This window comes from Bos indicus, chromosome X (genome assembly GCF_029378745.1).
Source record: "Bos indicus isolate NIAB-ARS_2022 breed Sahiwal x Tharparkar chromosome X, NIAB-ARS_B.indTharparkar_mat_pri_1.0, whole genome shotgun sequence".
Classification (NCBI taxonomy): domain Eukaryota; kingdom Metazoa; phylum Chordata; class Mammalia; order Artiodactyla; family Bovidae; genus Bos; species Bos indicus.
Genome location: NC_091789.1, coordinates 8,340,958 through 8,359,478, shown reverse-complemented (window position 1 = coordinate 8,359,478; position 18,521 = coordinate 8,340,958). Strand labels below are relative to the sequence as shown.

General features: G+C 35.7%; 1 protein-coding gene across 5 annotated transcripts in view; it reads right to left on the bottom strand.

Annotated features, from left to right (window-relative positions):
• STAG2 (STAG2 cohesin complex component) overlaps window positions 1-18,521 on the bottom strand; it is a 129,848-nt gene that overhangs the window by 69,892 nt on the left and 41,435 nt on the right. For all 5 annotated transcript variants that reach the window (XM_070783423.1, XM_070783427.1, XM_070783426.1 and 2 more), the window contains exons 2-4: window positions 11,555-11,698; window positions 7,260-7,338; window positions 3,925-4,089 (exon numbers count right to left, since the gene is read on the bottom strand). In XM_070783423.1, coding sequence (XP_070639524.1) covers window positions 3,925-4,089; window positions 7,260-7,338; window positions 11,555-11,598 — 288 coding nt within the window. In that variant the 5' untranslated portion in view covers window positions 11,599-11,698. The remainder of the gene's footprint in view (window positions 1-3,924; window positions 4,090-7,259; window positions 7,339-11,554; window positions 11,699-18,521) is intronic.

The following is an 18,521-nucleotide window of genomic DNA, read 5'->3' as shown; positions in this document are numbered from 1 at the left end:
TAGCAGCTTGTGTATGTTGACCAACTCAATTTATGAAAGAAACGTTTTTAAGATGATTCTCAAATATGATACAAGCAATAAATATCAAGAGAATATATTACGTGACTATGGAAGTTTAAAAACATGGCCCCAAGTTGTTTGACATTGCTCCTCAAAAAGAAATGAAGTCTATGTCCCCTTCTCTAGAACAGAGTGCAGTAAAAACGACGCTTCCAAGATTAGGTCATAGAAGGCTATTCAACTTCTGCACTGGGTTCTCGCAGCCCTATGGAACTAGACACTGCCTCTCAGTACAGTCTCTCTACCCCAGAAGCTACTTCTTACAGTAAAGTAAGAAGCCAAAGTCACATGGAAGGACCATTTGTAGGTACTTAATGACAGCACCCTTACGTCAGAAAGTGAAGAGGAACTAAAAAGCCTCTTGATGAAAGTTAAAAGAAGAGAGTGAAAAAGTTGGCTTAAAGCTCAACATTCAGAAAACTAAGATCATGGCACCTGGTCCCATCACTTCATGGCAGATAGATGGGGAAACAGTGGAAACAGTGTCAGACTATTTTTGGGGGCTCCAAAATCACTGCAGATGGTGATTGCAGCCATGAAGATAAAAGACGCTTACTCCTTGGAAGGAAAGTTATGACCAACCTAGATAGCATATTCAAAAGCAGAGACATTAATTTGCCAACAAAGGTCCGTCTAGTCAAGGCTATGGTTTTTCCTGTGCTCATGTATGGATGTGAGAGTTGGACTGTGAAGAAAGCTGAGTGCCGAAGAACTGATGCTTTTGAACTGTGGTGTTGGAGAAGACTCTTGAGAGTCCCTTGGACTTAAAAGAGATCCAACCAGTCCATTCTAAAGGAGATCAGTCCTGGGATTTCTTTGGAAGGACTGATGCTGAAGCTAAACTCCAATACTTTGGCCAACTCATGTGAAGAGTTGACTCATTGGAAAAAGACTCTGATGCTGGGAGGGATTGGGGGCAGAAGGAGAAGGGGACGAGAGAGGATGAGATGGCTGGATGGCATCACCGACTCAGTGGACATGAGTTTGGGTGAACTCCAGGAGTTTGTGATGGACAGGGAGGCCTGGCGTGCTGCAATTCATGGGGTCGCAAAGAGTCGAACACAACTGAGCAACTGAACTGAACTGAACTGAAGGTACCAGTTCTAGGTGAGCCCAGCCTTCAAGTCACTCCTGACTAGGCACCAAACATGAATAAAGTCTCCAAATGATCACAGTCCCTGCTTTTGTCACCTCCAGGCATTAAAGCTATCTCACCTAAGACCCCAGGCATCATGGATGGAAGCATAGAAGAGACAACCCTATTTACCTCTGTATGAATTCTAGATCCACAGAATCACTAAGCATAATATAAAAAAATGGTTGTTCTTTTACATCACTTAGTTTGGGGTGTTTGTTATGCAGCAATTGATAAGTAGAACAAGGGCTATTCTCATCAATAAGGACACAAAAATATTTAATGAAATCTTACAAAATATCACCATGTCTTATCAAAAAGTTATTCATGAAGCTCAAAACAGAAATTATACTAGAATTTATATAAGGCCACTGTAATAAATACAAATACAAATAGTAAACAATACAAGCTATCATGATGAAATATATTTAAAAATTTAACCATCAAATTGTATACTAAAAACTCATTCAATAAAATTCAACATCTATTATCTAATAGAACTAGGGGCACATGCATGATTTCTTCTTTTTAAAGAATTATTTCAAAACCGACAGTGAGTCCTGTACTTATTCACTCTCATTTATAATTACCGGAATAGGGATATCCTAGGGATCCCTGTTGGGCTGCCATCTATGTGGTCACACAGAGTCGGACACAACTGAAGCGACGCAGCAGCAGCAGCAGCAGGGATACAAAAAAATGAATAATACACAGTCCCTGATCTAGGCATTAACAATCTAGAAGCAAATTCGGACATGTGCACAACTGTAATCTACTGAAAAGAGAAAAGTAAGAAATACGTTCAAGGAGAGAAGGAGATAGAATCCAAGAACGTTCCCCACTAAAAGAGTGACATTTGAATTAGTCAATCCTATGTGATATGGAAGGGAGAAAAATAAAGACTACTTTGGGCAGGAAGAAAAAAGCAAGGTCTAGAGGCAGAGAACATACGGTGGCTAGAGAACAGTACGGATGCCATAAAGAAGCCAGGGCTGGGCTGTTAGATAAGGAAGGATCTTAGAAGGTTGTCAACAGAAGACTCTCTTGATCAAATTTGGTGTTAGAAAGATAACACAAGTGGGAGTACACAAAACAAACTAGAGGTGGAGAAATGATGCAGGGAAATCAATGGATACTGTGGATATACTGCGTTTAAGGGGGAAAGTACATTTAGAAGACAAATGGCATAAAGGTACAATCTCAACATATGACAAACCATAAGCAACACAAAAATAAGGAAAATGTTCACTGATATACCATTAACAAAAAGAAATATAAAGCTATGCCAAGTCACTTCAGTCGTGTCCGACTCTGTGCAACCCCATAGACAACAGCCCACCAGGCTCCCCCGTCCCTGGGATTCTCCAGGCAAGAACACTGGAGTGGGTTGCCATTTCCTTCTCCAATGCATGAAGGTGAAAAGTGAAAGTGAAGTCGCTCAGTCGTGCCCGACTGTTAGCGACCCCATGGACTGCAGCCCACCAGCCTCCTCCATCCATGGGATTTTCCAGGCAAGAGTACTGGAGTGGGGTGCCATTGCCTTCTCCAATATAAAGCTAAGCCCTCACATTTTCTATTAAAAATTTCTGATGTGCCAAAAAGTTAAAAAAAAAAAACCTACAAACTAGACAAAAATAGAATAGCCTAATTAGTTGTAGATATAAGTTGAGATTTATGATGGTAACAAAAATGACAAAATATCAGAAAGAAAGATTAATGCATTTAACCACTTAGAACAAAATATTACAGACAAAAAGTACAATATAAATATAAAAAGGAAAGTAACGAAATGGTATACAATATGACAGAGATAATTTATCTCTTCAATAAAATTAATCCAAAATGGGAACTAGAGAGGGGAGGATAATTTTTGAATTAGGGAATGACTAAATAAACCATAGCACAGTAATATAAGACGACATTATTTTTTTAATGTGTACACAAAACAATAATTTAAAATATTAAATAAGAAATAAAATCCACATCCTAATTACAACTATATGAAAGCCAACCATATATGAATAAATGAGTTAATTCAAGAAACTACACTACACTATACAATTGGTGATGGTTCAAAAGCTAACAATCCCTTACATATAAAAAAATTTTATTTATTAGCTTCAATTAATATTTTATAATAATTTCATTAAACATGTATATGAGTATAGTGTTGATTCAATTTTTAAAAACCACATGGGTATAAAGCCAAAAAGTTTCTGCTGTCATAAAATTATGAAGAAACAAAATTAAGATAATTTGACATGGGTGACTCTAACTTTGTACTTCTGTGCTAAGAAACAGCACAAGTAATAAAATCTGGAATAGACAACAGTGATCAAAATAATTCACTCAAGTGGATAGTGATTACATTAGGTCACTCAACCAAGAATTCTGTATGTGTAAAGAATTTCATGTTTTAACAGCCACTATATAAATTCAGAGGAAATTGAGACATCACAGTCAGGGTTTATAGCAGCATATTTTTTGACCAAATAATTTTTTGTGAGATGCCATTAAAAAAATAATACAGAAGAAAATGACTCAAGACACAGCTTGGTCTTATGTCTGAACTGATAAGATTCCTAGTTTCCCGACTAGTTTGTTGCTTTTCTATAGTAAGTAGTGTGAAAAATTTTTTTTACATATTAGAAAAATCAGGAAAATATTTTATATAACTCACTAAAGTTCTCAATGTACAAATGAACTGGGAAGAACACAATAAACATTACCTGCATAGCACTCTTGCCCATTTTAACAACTTCAAACAACATCATGTTTTCCACTCCATTCTGTTGATGATGACCATTCATTCGGTTTGGACCAGAAGGAGGTTTTCCTCCTCCATTTCCACCTTTGCCCTTCTCTCCTGGACCTTTTTTGCCTTTTTTACAAGTCTGCATAAAGATACAAATTGAGTAAGTTATTTTCTTATCCTTGAGAATTCAAAATAAAGCTACAGAAGCAGCTGATAGGGTGCATAATTATAAAATACTCAAACCTGACCTAAAGCAGAGTGCCATACACATGTCATAGTAAAATTACATGGTTATGACAGCCTCTTTGTGGTACCGATTTTTTTCACTTATGCTGCCATATACCTCATGTAACACTGCAGTTTGGAGCACAGTCTCTGTAGATTTGACAGACTACTGGGTCTCAAATTTCTACTCCTGTTAGCTGAAGGATCTTCGGCACATTACTTAACCACACTATGCTTCAGAGAGATTTTCTAATTTGCAAAGTGAGGATAAAAGTAAAAAAAGAAAACAGTGCCTACTTCATATGATTGTTGCTTTAGGGTACAGACTGTAGTGGGCAGCAGCAGTAACAAAACTCTGTGAAATAATTAACTTGTAATTAGTTCAACATTTTAACTTGATAACTATCATTAGTCTTATAAATCACTGCACTGAATTGACAATTCTAAGAAGTTTGAATGGGTATATCAATCTCATTTTTGTTCTGGGCCTTCCCTTCAACACTTATTTATCATGAACATTCAATTAACAAATACTATGGAAGTGAAGCCCCTTTATAAGAAAGTTGTCGATGTTGGGTGTGGAGACTTCATAATCAGTGAAACAGTTGCCCACATGCCCCAGATATAAAACACCTCCAATTTATACATTATTTTTAAAAAGTCACTCCCCATTTCAGAGTTCTCTTTTCTAAAATGCCAGAGTTGTATTAAAATCTTTACAGATTAGAACAGATGATTGACGGTCTCTTCTAGATCTACACATTTCTATGATCTAGAGCAAACTTTCTGTAAAGCATCAGATAGTAAATACTTTTAAGGCTCTGCAGGCCACATTACTGTCTCTGTCACATATTCTTTACCTTTACTATCCTTAAAAAATGTAAAAACCATTCTTAACTCAGGGGTAGTATAAAAACAGGCCATAGTTTGCAGATCGCTGGTCTATAGTCACTGCCACTGACTGTATGTTTCCATGCTTTGTTCTATAAAGGGTTCTTTCTCCTTCAAGAATCTAAAACCACCCTACTCTTAGGAACTACTTCAAATCCCTTCCTAACCAATGAGAGATACTACTTGTTAATTTACCTTATTTTGTTAATGATATTCAGTCTTTGTGAACCTAAGTCACTAATTCCTAATTGAAGAAAGAGAGGCTTTTGTCCCCAGCAAAAAAAACAGAAAAAATTTCAGAGATAAGGGTAAAAGAAAAGCTCAACTACAAAGTATATACTAGAAGTATAAAATGTTCATGTTAATTAACATGGAGCTATATATTTTTAATTTATCTATCATATGCCTCAATATTCCCTGTTTGTATGCAAAACTACTTAGTACAATTAAAATGGTTCAATGGATATGCTGTGCTACAAAAAACAATATGCAAAGGCGGACAATATTGGAAGTACAAGAAGTAAACAAGCTAATCTTGTAGGGGGGAAAACCTATTAAGAAAAGACTATGAGGTAGTATATACTATAGTGGATTAAGAGTACCATCTTTCAACAAATGTGGGCTCAATTCCTCAACCATTAAGCTTCAACAGATCTCAGTTTACTGTCTATAAAAATAAGGAAGTTTTCTAATCTACGGGGTTGTTCAAATGTTAGATAATAGGTAAAATTATTAGCACAGTGCATCGAACGTACATGGTATAGGGTCAAAATATGATTACTGTTATAATAAATCTTTGATCTGACCCCCTAATAACCAAGGGCAGTGACTACTCTATTCAAATGCCACTATAAGTCTTATCCCAACTTGCAAATTAAATCAAAGCCAAAAGCAGAATTTCAGTTTTGAAAGATGGCTACAGAACCAATAAAAAATGATTTTCTAATGAATAACTGTTAACTACCCACTAGAGTTATGGCTGTATTTGGGTAGTCATGCGTTAACATGTGTATTCATTCACATGTTCTCTCTCATACTACTACTTTTTAAGAGACTAAGAGTGCATAGGAAATATGAAACACATGGATTATGTGCACTCTAAAAAGATATTCCAAGGACTAGTTAAATAAATTATGTTCCATATATAAAATGTGATACTATGGGACTTCCCTGGTGGTCCAGTGGTTGGAACTTCGTGCTCCCAATGCAAGGGAACCAAGTTTGATCCCTGGTCAGGGAGCTAGATCCCACATGCTACAACTGAGACCCAGTGCAAATAAATAAATAAAAATTTTTTAAAACATGTGATACTATGACACCATCAAAAATTACAGAGGGGAAAAATTCACTAATAGGAAAGCTTCTGACAACATACCATTAAGTTTTAAAAGCAAATGAAACAGTTTGCATAGTTTGATTCCATTTAAGTAAAATTCTACATGCATGTTTATATATGTGTGTATGTTCATCAAAATGTTTACATATTTAAAATGAGAAATTTTTACTCTGTTCATCATACATTTCAGCATTATTTAGACATTTTTAAGTAAATGTGTCATGAGAAAATATGAATCCAGAATTCATTTTGGCAAAGAAAATGCTGAACAAAAAGAGTCATCTTTTGCACAACGTATTTACACATGCACAGAGTCAAAGGTACTTTCCAAAATAATTTAACCATTCACTAAGTTATCCACATCTCTCAGGCTATCCACTCATACTCTAAACTTGCATTCTATTGACTCAGAACTTCACTTTGTTCGTTTTTATCCTTGACATTATTCATAAAGAGTCACTGTCAATAGTAAACCTCATAGGTTACATTTTTAGGGTACTTTAGAGAAAGAAATTTACCAATTTGCTTTATATTGGACTACTCATGTCAGTAAAAATAAAACCAATAGAATATCACATTTTGCTTTAGCATACAATGCTTTATAAAATAAACTACTGGAAATAATGACTTATTAATTCCAACTTTATAGTAGTAGAAGTAGAGAATCAAAAGGTATTTGGTCTAGAAGTCAAAGAAACCACATGTGTTCAAAAGCTTACCATACTTATCAGTGGAAAAAAGCATTTTTAAAAGAAAACAACATCTGAGACGTAACTAAAAATATATATGCATATATATATTCATATGTGTAATTATGAGCTAAAGAACAAAAATAAAGACATATATTCTGTACATACTTTTCCTTTGCCTTGCTTTTGGTTTTTTCCTTCAATGTCTTCAAAATCTGTGTCAGAAGAAAAGTGTGTTTCTGACTCCCTATGACAAAAAGATAAGCAATTATTTAAAAGCTGTCTTAGAAAAGTAAATGGAGTTTCTAAATTTTGCCATATTTTCTAAAAGAAAGGCCAGGTTAACTCATTACAAAGCTACATTAGTATTAAATGTAATTAAGATGCTTTTCCAAAGTATCATATCGTAGCATATTACCAAACATATAAAATTATATAACACAAAAACATTAATCTAAAACACAAACGTCTAAACATTTCTCTTGTTAACTTTTAACCAGAGTATAAAAATGAAAACAGGGGCTCTCAAACTTCTAACTCTAAGAAATGTGCTGTTCTATTAGAATGGCTGGTTTCATTTTTTGATTCAGAGATCATGGTGCTCAGGTAAACTGTATTTTAGCACTGCTGCTGCTGCTAAGTCGCCTCAGTCGTGTCCGACTCTGTGCGACCCCATAGACAGCAGCCCACCAGGCTTCCCTGTCCCTGGGATTCTCCAGGCAAGAACACTGGACTGGGTTGCCATTTCCTTCTCCAATGCACGAAAATGAAAAGTGAAAGTGAAGTCGCTCAGTCATGTCCGACTCTTCGCGACCCCATGGACTGCAGCCTACCAGGCTCCTCCATCCATGGGATTTTCCAGGCAAGAGTATTGGAGTGGGGTGCCATTGCCTTCTCCAATATTTTAGCACTAGGTATGAGATAACCTTTATTAGGTAATTTTAGCAATATTAAGGCTCTTATGACCTTTCCTACATCATCCCAAAATATTTATAAATCTAAGTGTAACATGTATTTCTGAAAGACTATACATAAACATTTTTACAAACTAAATCATTTGAAACGGAGTAGGGAAGTATGCTAACTGATGAAAATCTTTTATAAAGTAAAAAGGTAGTGAGCTAGTCAAGAGAACTGTTTCTAGTTAATACAGTACTAGCAAACTGTGTGACCCCGAACAACTGACAACCTCTCAATCTTCACATTTACAAATAATATTTATGCAGGAAACAAGGAACTCTCTGAAGTCTGTTTAATCTCTAAGACACCAATTTATAGTTCTCATTTTGCCCCTCATTTTGGAGTAGAAGGGGTGCTGTGTATAATCCATATTTTCTAGGGCATAATGGAAGTGTGCATATGTGCTTAGCTCAGTCGTGTTGGACTCTTGCAACCCCACAGACTACTGTAGTCTGCCAGACTCCTCTGTCCATGGAGTTTCCAGGCAAGAATACTGGAGTGGGTTGCTACTTCCTTCTCCAGGGGATATTCCTGACCCAGGGATGGAACCCAGGTCTCCTGCATTGCAGGCAGACTCTTTACCGACTTAGCTACGAGGGAAGCCCAAGGGATAATGGAAGTAAATCAATTTAAATATACATGGGTGATGCTTCCTATATATGAAAAACTGGGTCCATCTATCTAAATAGTAGAAACATACTCACCCTTAAATGCTTAAAGCAAGGCATACTTGGTATCTGGGTCACTCACAAAGGCTTTTAGAATTAAAAAACACATAGAAGATAAAAGTTGTACCATTTTCAATGTGTAAAACTATTATCAGTTTTGTTTTTAAAATAAATAGAATCCAAGTGAAAGGCTATATTTCTAAAGCTGCTGCTGCTAAGTCGCTTCAGTTGTGTCCGACTCTGTGCGATCCCATAGACTGCAGCCCACCAGGCTTCCCTGTCCCTGGGATTCTCCAGGCAAGAACACTGCAGTGGCTTGCCATTTCCTTCTCCAATGCATGAAAGTGAAAAGTCAAAGTGAAGTCGCTCAGTCGTGTCTGACTCTTCGCGACCCCATGGACTACAGCCTACCAGGCTCCTCCGTCCACGGGATTTTCCAGGCAAGAGTACTGGAGTGGGGTGCCATTGCCTTCCCCGATTTCTAAAGCCAGTCTTCTCTAATTAAACTTCTTCTATTTCCATTTTTATTGCTATAATAACCAGTTGTCCAGAGGCTGTGAGTTAGGAATACTTTTTATAAATGTAAAATAATGGCTAAGGTGTTAGCAGGGTAAAAAATTACTATTTATAGCACTTACCTACAAAGTTATGTAAGCAATGTATAGAAGATACTGGCAATCCTAACTATGTCCTACAATGCTGAGAGGAAAATAGCCTGTAATAAACACCATTTCCCATAGTTAATGCACCAAAACCTGAATGACTACTTAACATTAACCCTGAAACTCACACCTCTTACATCTTTAAGACTGCTGTCATCAATAATCTTCCCACATGCCTAAATGGCTTTGCAAAAAAAAAAAAAAAAAAAATCGAAAATGTTTTTAAACATCCTGGTGTGTAATACTTTTTTCTTCCCCAAAACATGGGTGGGACACTAGCTCCCTTAGAAAGCTCAGTAAATGCTCCAAGTCAGCAATCACTAGTCTTTGCCAATATTCCAATGACCAAAGAGTAATCAATGGCTCAATTACACTCTGAATTCTCATCTCCAGGCTATCCCAACTAAAAGAATGAGCCACTACAGGTTTAATTACTAACTGGAAAACCTTCTGAAGAAAACTGGAGTAATCAGGGTGACAGTCTAAAAATTCCCAAACCAGAGAAGAAATATTCTTCTGAGTCTGTCTTTCTCTATCGCTTCCCTTTGTTTTTAAGATAAAAACAACAAAAATCTATCCTAGGTGAAATTACAATATGCTAATATGTTCACAGAGTATACTGGGTTAACCTTTTAGTGGTCTGAAACTTCAATTAGTCATCTGTCACAGGAATGAATCTTCCACTCCTTTCTCTTTACCCTGCCCCAACCTCACATACCCAATCAAATACTGCCTAGTTTACCTCCACAATAGCAATTTCCTCTTATCTATTATCCTATTTCCACCTGATGCGAAAAACTGACTCATTGGAAAAGACCCTGATGCTGGGCAAGATTGAAGGCAGGAGGAGACGACAGGGGATGAGATGGTTGGATGGCATCACCAACTCGATGGACATGAGTTTGAGCAAGCTCCGGGAGTTGGTGAAGGACAGGGAAGCCTGGCGTGCTGCAGTCTATGGGGTTGCAAAGAGTCAGACATGACTGAGCAACTGAACTGAACTGATTATCCTATTTCAGGTCCTAATTACTTGAGATAGTCTAATAGTCAATACTCTATAACAAAAACTTTTAAAATTATCTCTACTGTATTAACACGTTCAAGAAACTTCATAAGATAATATTGTAATAGTCAAACCAAAAATTACTTTTTTTAAGATTATCCCATATCCTCCCTCAAAGAAACTAAAAGAAAAACAAGAAGCTTTCTTCAAGAAACTAAGAAGAGTCAATATAAACTGGGACTAAAATCATATTAAAAAACATGCTTTGAAATACTGGTAATAAATATCCTAGTAGACTCAACAGTCTGAAAATGATAAAATTACTTTTTAAATGAAAATCTAAAAAATATCAAAAGCAGACACCAGACACCAATATGTATGAGGATATCTGTCGTTTTCAAAATTTTTAGCAACCAGGATATGTTTTAAAATCAAGTCTTTTAAAGATCCTAATAACAAACATAGTGTGGTATATGTGTGTGTAAAGTTAATAGGGTCCACGAGCAGTTTAAAGGTTCACTCTTCTCTTAGGCATCTCATGAAACCGGAGCTTAGAATTTAAATCACTACTGAAAATAGTAGCTCAAATTCTTTCCTACATGAAACAGTAAAGAGTAATGAGAATAAAAGTTGAGGAAGGCATATAAGCAGCTTTTAAGACAAGGGTAAAGAAAATACCTATGTTGAAATCACTTTATGAACCAATGAGCATGTAATTTGTTTTTGGGGAAAAAAAGGAGAGCATGTCTTAACCTCCTACATCTGTTTCAGTCTGTCACTTGATTTTAAACAGAAATCTGACAATCTGACATTACATCCTAAATGCTATTGCATGGTATATATTCCTTACTAATGAGAACACGTAAGAATTTCATGACACCCCCTTCAAAACAGTTGTTATTGTAAAACCAAGTATGGACTCGAAGAACTGAACAGCAAAAATAATAAATTCTCCAGTATCTAAATTACAAAATAAGCACACTACAAAAAAAGGCATGGAATTACTATTACAGAATCTAGTAAGCATTGGTATAAACTATTTCAAAGTATGCATGCTATCTTATACTGAAACACTGTATCTTCTCAAGCAGAAGTAACTTTAACTGAAGTTAATACAGTTCCCATTTTGTGGAAAAAACATGTATTTAGAAACTATCATAATATACTTACTGAAGTAGATTAAAATCAGTTGGTATTTCTGGAGCTGCTATCATTTCTTTATCATCTTCTGTAACGCCCCAATGTCAGAAATGTAGTCATATATTTATGTGGGTAAAATGATGGTTTGCGTCTTTCTTCTAAGGCAGACAATTCCTTTAAAAAGGATGGGGGGTGGGGTAGAAGAAATGCCATATTTATTATAAACACACCAAAAATGTTGGGAAGGGTATATACCCAAAAACTAAATTTCCAAGTGTCTGCTAAAGTGTTTTAGTAAATAAGGATTTCTATCCTTTGCATTTGACTGCTTTTTCTAGATATGGATTTGTTGCAACTATTGTAGCCCCACAATAGTAACAACAAATACAAAGAAAGAAGCTTCTATTACAATTATTTTTTAGAATTTGTTATAATTCTCTAGTATGGCTTAAAAAAGACAGATGCCCTAACTAGAAACACAATGTGACTTTTACTCATTGTAAAATCTTTATGACAAGTTTAAACCATAATACAAAATGCCTAAAAATTCTCTAGCTTTTGCTTATGATGTATAGTTAAAAGGAGCTAATTTTAAAAATCTAAGATATAATTTTGAAACATTTTAAAAACAGATTCTTCTATCACAGAAAATAAAAACAGAGATTCAAAGCCTGTTTTTTAATAACTAACTACTTCATGATAATACCACCTGCATTTAACAGGAAAATGGAAAAAAATGTTAGCCCAGATTGATCTATTCCTTCAAGGAACTTATAATCAATTTAAATACCAGTAATGTCATATGAACAACAGATGAATACATTTGTGACCAAACTAAGCCTGGCCATAGGAAGATGCAATTTCCCAGTAAGAGGGTGATCTAAAAAAGCAAATGAAAAGCCTATAAAAGAGAAAATAGGCTGGGTCTGAAGCTTTTAATCTTATGTATAACTTTGTTTTAAAACTTTATGCTTTTATTTCCAAGTGAATCTTATACTTGGTGGCCACCTAAAGACTAAACATATCAAATAATTAATAAATCTTCAAATACCACATAGTGATGAGAAGTTCATCTCATGAATGCTCTAAATTGAAACTGATCAATTTTTCCATTAATTTTAAATCTCTAAAACACATCATAAATGGCTACTAATATGTAATTGTATATCAGAGTTGGGACTCATCATCACATGTAGGATACACTCCAGCCTCCTAAAAATCCCAACTTATTTTATTATTTTATTTATTTTGAGCTGTGCTGGGTCTTCATTGATGCATGGCTTTCTTCTCTAGTTGCAGCAAGCAGGAGCTACTCTCTAGCTGCAGTGCACAAGCTTCTCATTGCAGTAGCTTCTCTTGTTACAGAGCACAGGCCCTAGGTACATGGATTTCAGTATCTGCAGCATGTGGGCTCTAGAGAGCAGTCTCAGTAATTGTGGCAGATGGGCTCAGTTGCTCTGTGTCATATGGGATCTTCACAGACCAAGGACCGAACCCATGTCCTGCATTGATAGGTGGATTCTTTACAACTGACTGAGCCACCAGGGAAGCCCCCAACTTATTTTAGAAAGAAAACTATTTTAAAAAAAGAGAACTATTTTGATTTTTATTTAGTGAGTTGGAAAGGTATAGAGTTAATCAGTTCTAATCAACACATCATCTAGATGACAAAATGGAAATAAAGACTTGCTGTGTCTGTTTCCCTACCTGCCCCCACCCCTTCATTTGAACGCTTTATAAAACCAAACTCCGTGCATTCCCTAAATACACAGTTCCCTAAATACACAGCATTCCCTAAATATTAATACACAGTTTTTAAGCAGACTTTAAAGACAGTTCATAAATGTATGCTCCCAAGGGACATAAAAAATGACTCAGCTCTGAAAAGCAGACAGCATTAAATAAAACAGGCTTCCCTGGTGGCTCAGATGGCAAAGAATCTGCCTGCAATGCAGGAGACCCAGGTTCAATCCCTGGGTAAGGAAGATCCCCTCAAGAAGGGAATGGCTACCCACTCCAGTATTCTGGCCTAGGAAATCCCATGGACAGAGGAGCCTTGGTGGGCTACAGAACATGGGATCACAAAGAGTCAGACCACGACTTAGTGACAAACACTTTCACTTCACTAAATAAAACAGGTATTGTATGATATACTATATTCCTCTAAATAACACAAAATTAATTTCTAGTGTATAAGAAGTCTTGCCAGGTCAAATTATTTTGCTCAAAGTAGGGCGATACTAACACATATTTGGTAATTAGAAACCAAAGCAAACACAAAAGAAAAACAGAATTTATAAAGATGTAAATCTCCCAGACAAGGTATCTGTATTTTAAAAAGAAGCATTTTCCCATGGTCTAATAGGTTTAGAAAAAACTATTAAACTAGCCAACTCTCTATCCCAGTGAAACACCTGCTTTTTCAAGTTTCTAAATATTAAAAAATCCATCCATCCAAGTAAAAGTATCTACCATGTGTTAAATGTAATGGTGATCACTAGGTGTACAGTGATGAACAGGGGATCAATGATCCTTGCCCTTATGGAACTACCTGTAACAGTAAGACAAAGCGCCTACTGCCACTTACTATTAAACATAATATTAAAGTCCATGTATCCTGAGCTTTTACTTTTCTTTCAAGAATATAAACTTTATCTGCAAGAAGAACTTAGAATTTTTCCCTTTTTATTTTAAACGTTTATAGCTATATATAAGTACAATTTGCCTCCCTCAAAGATTTTCATTAAAAATTCACAAAGTCTTTAAATGTACTTAATGCCATTTGACCTAAATTGGGAATCCAGAAATTTTAAGAATACATAAAGCTCAAATAAAAGTGTAAGTTTAATAGTCAAACTCACCACAACATTTTAGGCCTACTGTATGTAGGTTATTAATTTTTAAGAAATATGCTCAAAGATCACAAGGTGGAGCTCTCACCTAATGTCAAAGAAAAACTCTTGAGATTTTCAGTATTTGTACCAATTCTCTGTAACTACTATTAGAGAGTTAACATTCTAACAGCTTTGGAGGATAAAGCATAGAAATGAAATTTGCTTTAACTCTCAATCACTATTTTCCTTTTGGGAAAAAAATACAACCAATAACAACTAGATTTTGCTGCTTCTTACTGAAACCTAAGCAAACACATTTGTTGATAGGTTGAGTAATATACTTTAAAGTAAAACCACTTCCTTAGCCTCAAGTGCATAATACACTGTCATTAAAGATTTATTGAGTATATTCATATATAATTACTAGGTGAAAAAATAATGGGTGATTATATATATATATATTTTTACTCTATATGTTAAATTCAAGTAAACGCTTTCAGCAGTACTGCTTTTGATATAAACAGAGATCTAAAAGCTGAAATTTGATCCCTATACTTTTCAAGTTATCAATATTCAATTGTGTTTAGGTTAATTAATTCAATAACAAAAACTTTCTTCTTTTTCCACTTCTGAAAACCTGTTGGATAACTACTACTCTGGCACATAGACACAAATATATATTAAATATATAAGTATACTTGCATCCTAACTCCAAATAATGACTTAAATGATTAAAACTACCCACCCATTGCTGAAAAAGTAAAAAAGTACAAAAAATCTGCTTTTCTTTGATATTGTTTAAAAACCTTAAAGTAATTCTGATTTCTTTTTATAAAAGAATGATTGTTTTTCAAAGTTCCTTTAATTCAATCCCAAGGGGTCTCAAGATAGAAAATAAAAGCTACAAAACAAAAGTCATCACTAACAAGGTCCCTCAGAATCCACATGTTACTGGGGAGTGGAGGCAGCACTGAAAGTAGCTGGTGTGTTAATTCTCTCCCTGAAAATGCAGAAATAACTGCTAAAAGCTAGCAAATTCAGCACATATACCACACACTACCCCCTTAACTAACACTCGCCCAAAAGGGTTATTACATTCTTCTATCTATAAGGATCACATCTTGGAAATGTATATACCCTTCTGAAATGCCACCATCATTATAATATAAACACTTAAAAATAGGGTAAATGTCCAGCCATGAACTAACTTATAGTACAAAAATGTAATTAATATTTATACACTGAAACTACTTATGACTGTGCAGCAACTTTGACAACTTATAAGTCTTGTATTAGGATACAATATTAACCAAAAAACAACACAAAGGAAAACAGCTGATGTATCAGAGTGGTGAAAATGTGGATAATTTAAAATTTTTAATTATGATGTTATTGTTAGTAAGAAAAAAAGTCAACTATGAGGGTGGAAATTTATTTCTCAATGTCTTCTCTTAATATCTGAACTATCTGAGGAACTACAAAACTATCTCTGTTGCTAAAACCTGATTTATTCATATTTCAGGTACATAATGTTATAAAGTTAAGCATCTATAAGAAATCCTGACTTCTATAATAAAATTATCTTTATTATGTTCACCTATTCAAGATTAGCAGAGAACAGAAATTTTTATATGAATTCCAGACAAAACCCAAAGGTATGTTCCAGACTAGTTCCTGGAGTAGTATGTTTAATCAAAACAGGAAAATCACTGTCATTCCTCATGTTAAATGATATATGGCAACACTGAATACATAGGGCAAGAAATGAAAAGCTCACCAAAAAATTAAATTAGACATAAATACCTACCTTCAAAGACAAAATCTACTATTGCCCCTTTGATGATTAATAACCTTTAAAAAAGATTTCTCCTTGCTCAAAAAGATGTTTTTCTTCCCTCTGTTTATCTCCTTGCATATAAATCTGTGCATGCTCAGCCATATCCAACTCTTTGTGACCCCATGGACTGTAGCCTGCCAGGCTCCTCTGTCCAAGGAAATTCCACGCCAGAATACTTGAGCAGGTAGCCATTCCCTTCTATAGAGGATCTTCCCGACTCAGCAATCGAACCTTCATCTCCTGCATTGTAGGGGGATTCTTTACCGTCAGGGCCACAATTTCTACTAATAGCTTTCTGAGAATGACAATCAAGCAATGATCATGTATACTCAGACCAGCAACACAATTTTAACCTAAATGTTTCTTGATAGCATACTCATATTACACCTACCACATATTATCATTTGCAAATACATTTAGGAGTCCTAAAAAATTTCGAATGGTTGCACCTGTTCCAGAGCAGGAATAGGTAATCTGGAGAAGGTATGACTAGAAGAAATCAAAATACATAAGGGAATTAATAATCCTGTCTACATTTCCTAACTATAGGAAAGGTCACATATCTCCCCTTACAAACTTAAAAAGTAATATATAGAAGGAAGGGAAGACCAAAAAAAAAAAAACAGAAACTTTAAAATAACTAAGTGGACAAAGTGAACACATCTAATGCCACAACACTTCAAAAACAACTTTTACTTTCAGGAAGAGGGGAAGGAGCAAGCTGGGGCACAGTCTACACAGATCTGGCATCACTATACACTGCCAGAAACTAAGCCAGACAGAACTGGAAACATCCACCTGTTCCCCTCCTATTTTTAAATGTATGATAGTAGATGCTCAGCAATCTTATTTCCTTGTCTACCCACATTCCCCAATACTTTGCAAATGTGACTCAAATCCTAACCACAATTAGGATCACCTGGCCCAATCTAGTCAGCTTGCCCCAGTTCTTGACCATCAGTTCTGATTTCTGTAGAAATTTAGCACACCATAGTTAACTTCACAATACATGAGTGCGACCATGGTAGGGGGGAGGGGAAGGGGATGAGAAAAGGCTTCTACCTTATTCCTGCAGACCCACTACTCTATCACTCTGTACTCAGTCGTACCCTGTGACTGAGTCATCCAAGGATCAATACTCTGCCTCGTTCTTCCTGTATCTACCAGCTCCATCCCAGGAACTGGAATCCTGCCCTGAACCAACCTAAAAAAGTCTGTGTGTATCTCTCTGCTTGCCCTAATCTAAATGCCACAATACCGTCCTCCTCTCATCTGTCTCCATACTTGCAATGACTGCTGCTAGACACCAAATACCATATCATACCTGATATAGTGACACATAGCAGCTTTCTAACTCCAAGACTGCTAATTCCCCAATTTGCCTCACCAGCTGCAGTTGACTAGACAGTATCTGGCCCTATCACAAAATAGATATCAAAACAGGTAAAATATTTGTTTTATCAAATACTGTCACCTTAAAAATCATACCTCAGGCTGTAAGGTCAACAGCTAGACCATGAATCACTTTTTAAAGTATTGTCAATGTTCACTCTTCATCACACTTATACTTGAATATTAATACCAGGATTTATCGCTTTCTGCAGTAATTTAAAATATGTGCCCCACTGACATAACTTTCTGTATGTTAAGTCACCGTGAGTAAACAGCAGCAATTACTAGAGGGTGGAGTGGCTTTCAACATTTCAGAGGTGAGACAAAATTAGCTGGTATAAATGAGTGTCTAGATCTGAAAATCAAATTTACAACAACCAGCTAATTCCATGTGTTAACACTTGTAAATGGCATGCAGCATGATATAAACACCATGTAGTATTACCATCAAACCCACTTCATAGTGGGCACTACTGGCTCACTGACATATTTCAAGCAATAGCAGATGTCAAAACAAAGTAGATAAAGACAAGATAATCCCACCCAGATTTTGAGGGAAATTCACATTTTTATTTCATATGCTCTCTAGTTACATCAAGAACTTTCACATTTATTCAAGGCACTAAAACATATCTAAATGAAATCTTGAGTATTTATTAATAATCCACCTGAAATGGAGATACAACTGTAACTTAGATACAGTTCAGTTAATAAAGCATATAGTGTAAAATAAATCAATTTATAGAGAACAGTGGGAAATTTAATCTTAAAATTCAGAATTGCAGTTACTACTACCAAGCTACAAGGTAAGAGGCTTCCCTTGTAGCTCAGTCGGTAAAGCATCTGCCTGCAATGCAGGAGACCTGGGTTCGATTCCTGAGTCAGGAAGATCCTCTGGAGAAGGAAATGGCAACCAACTCCAGTATTCCGGCCT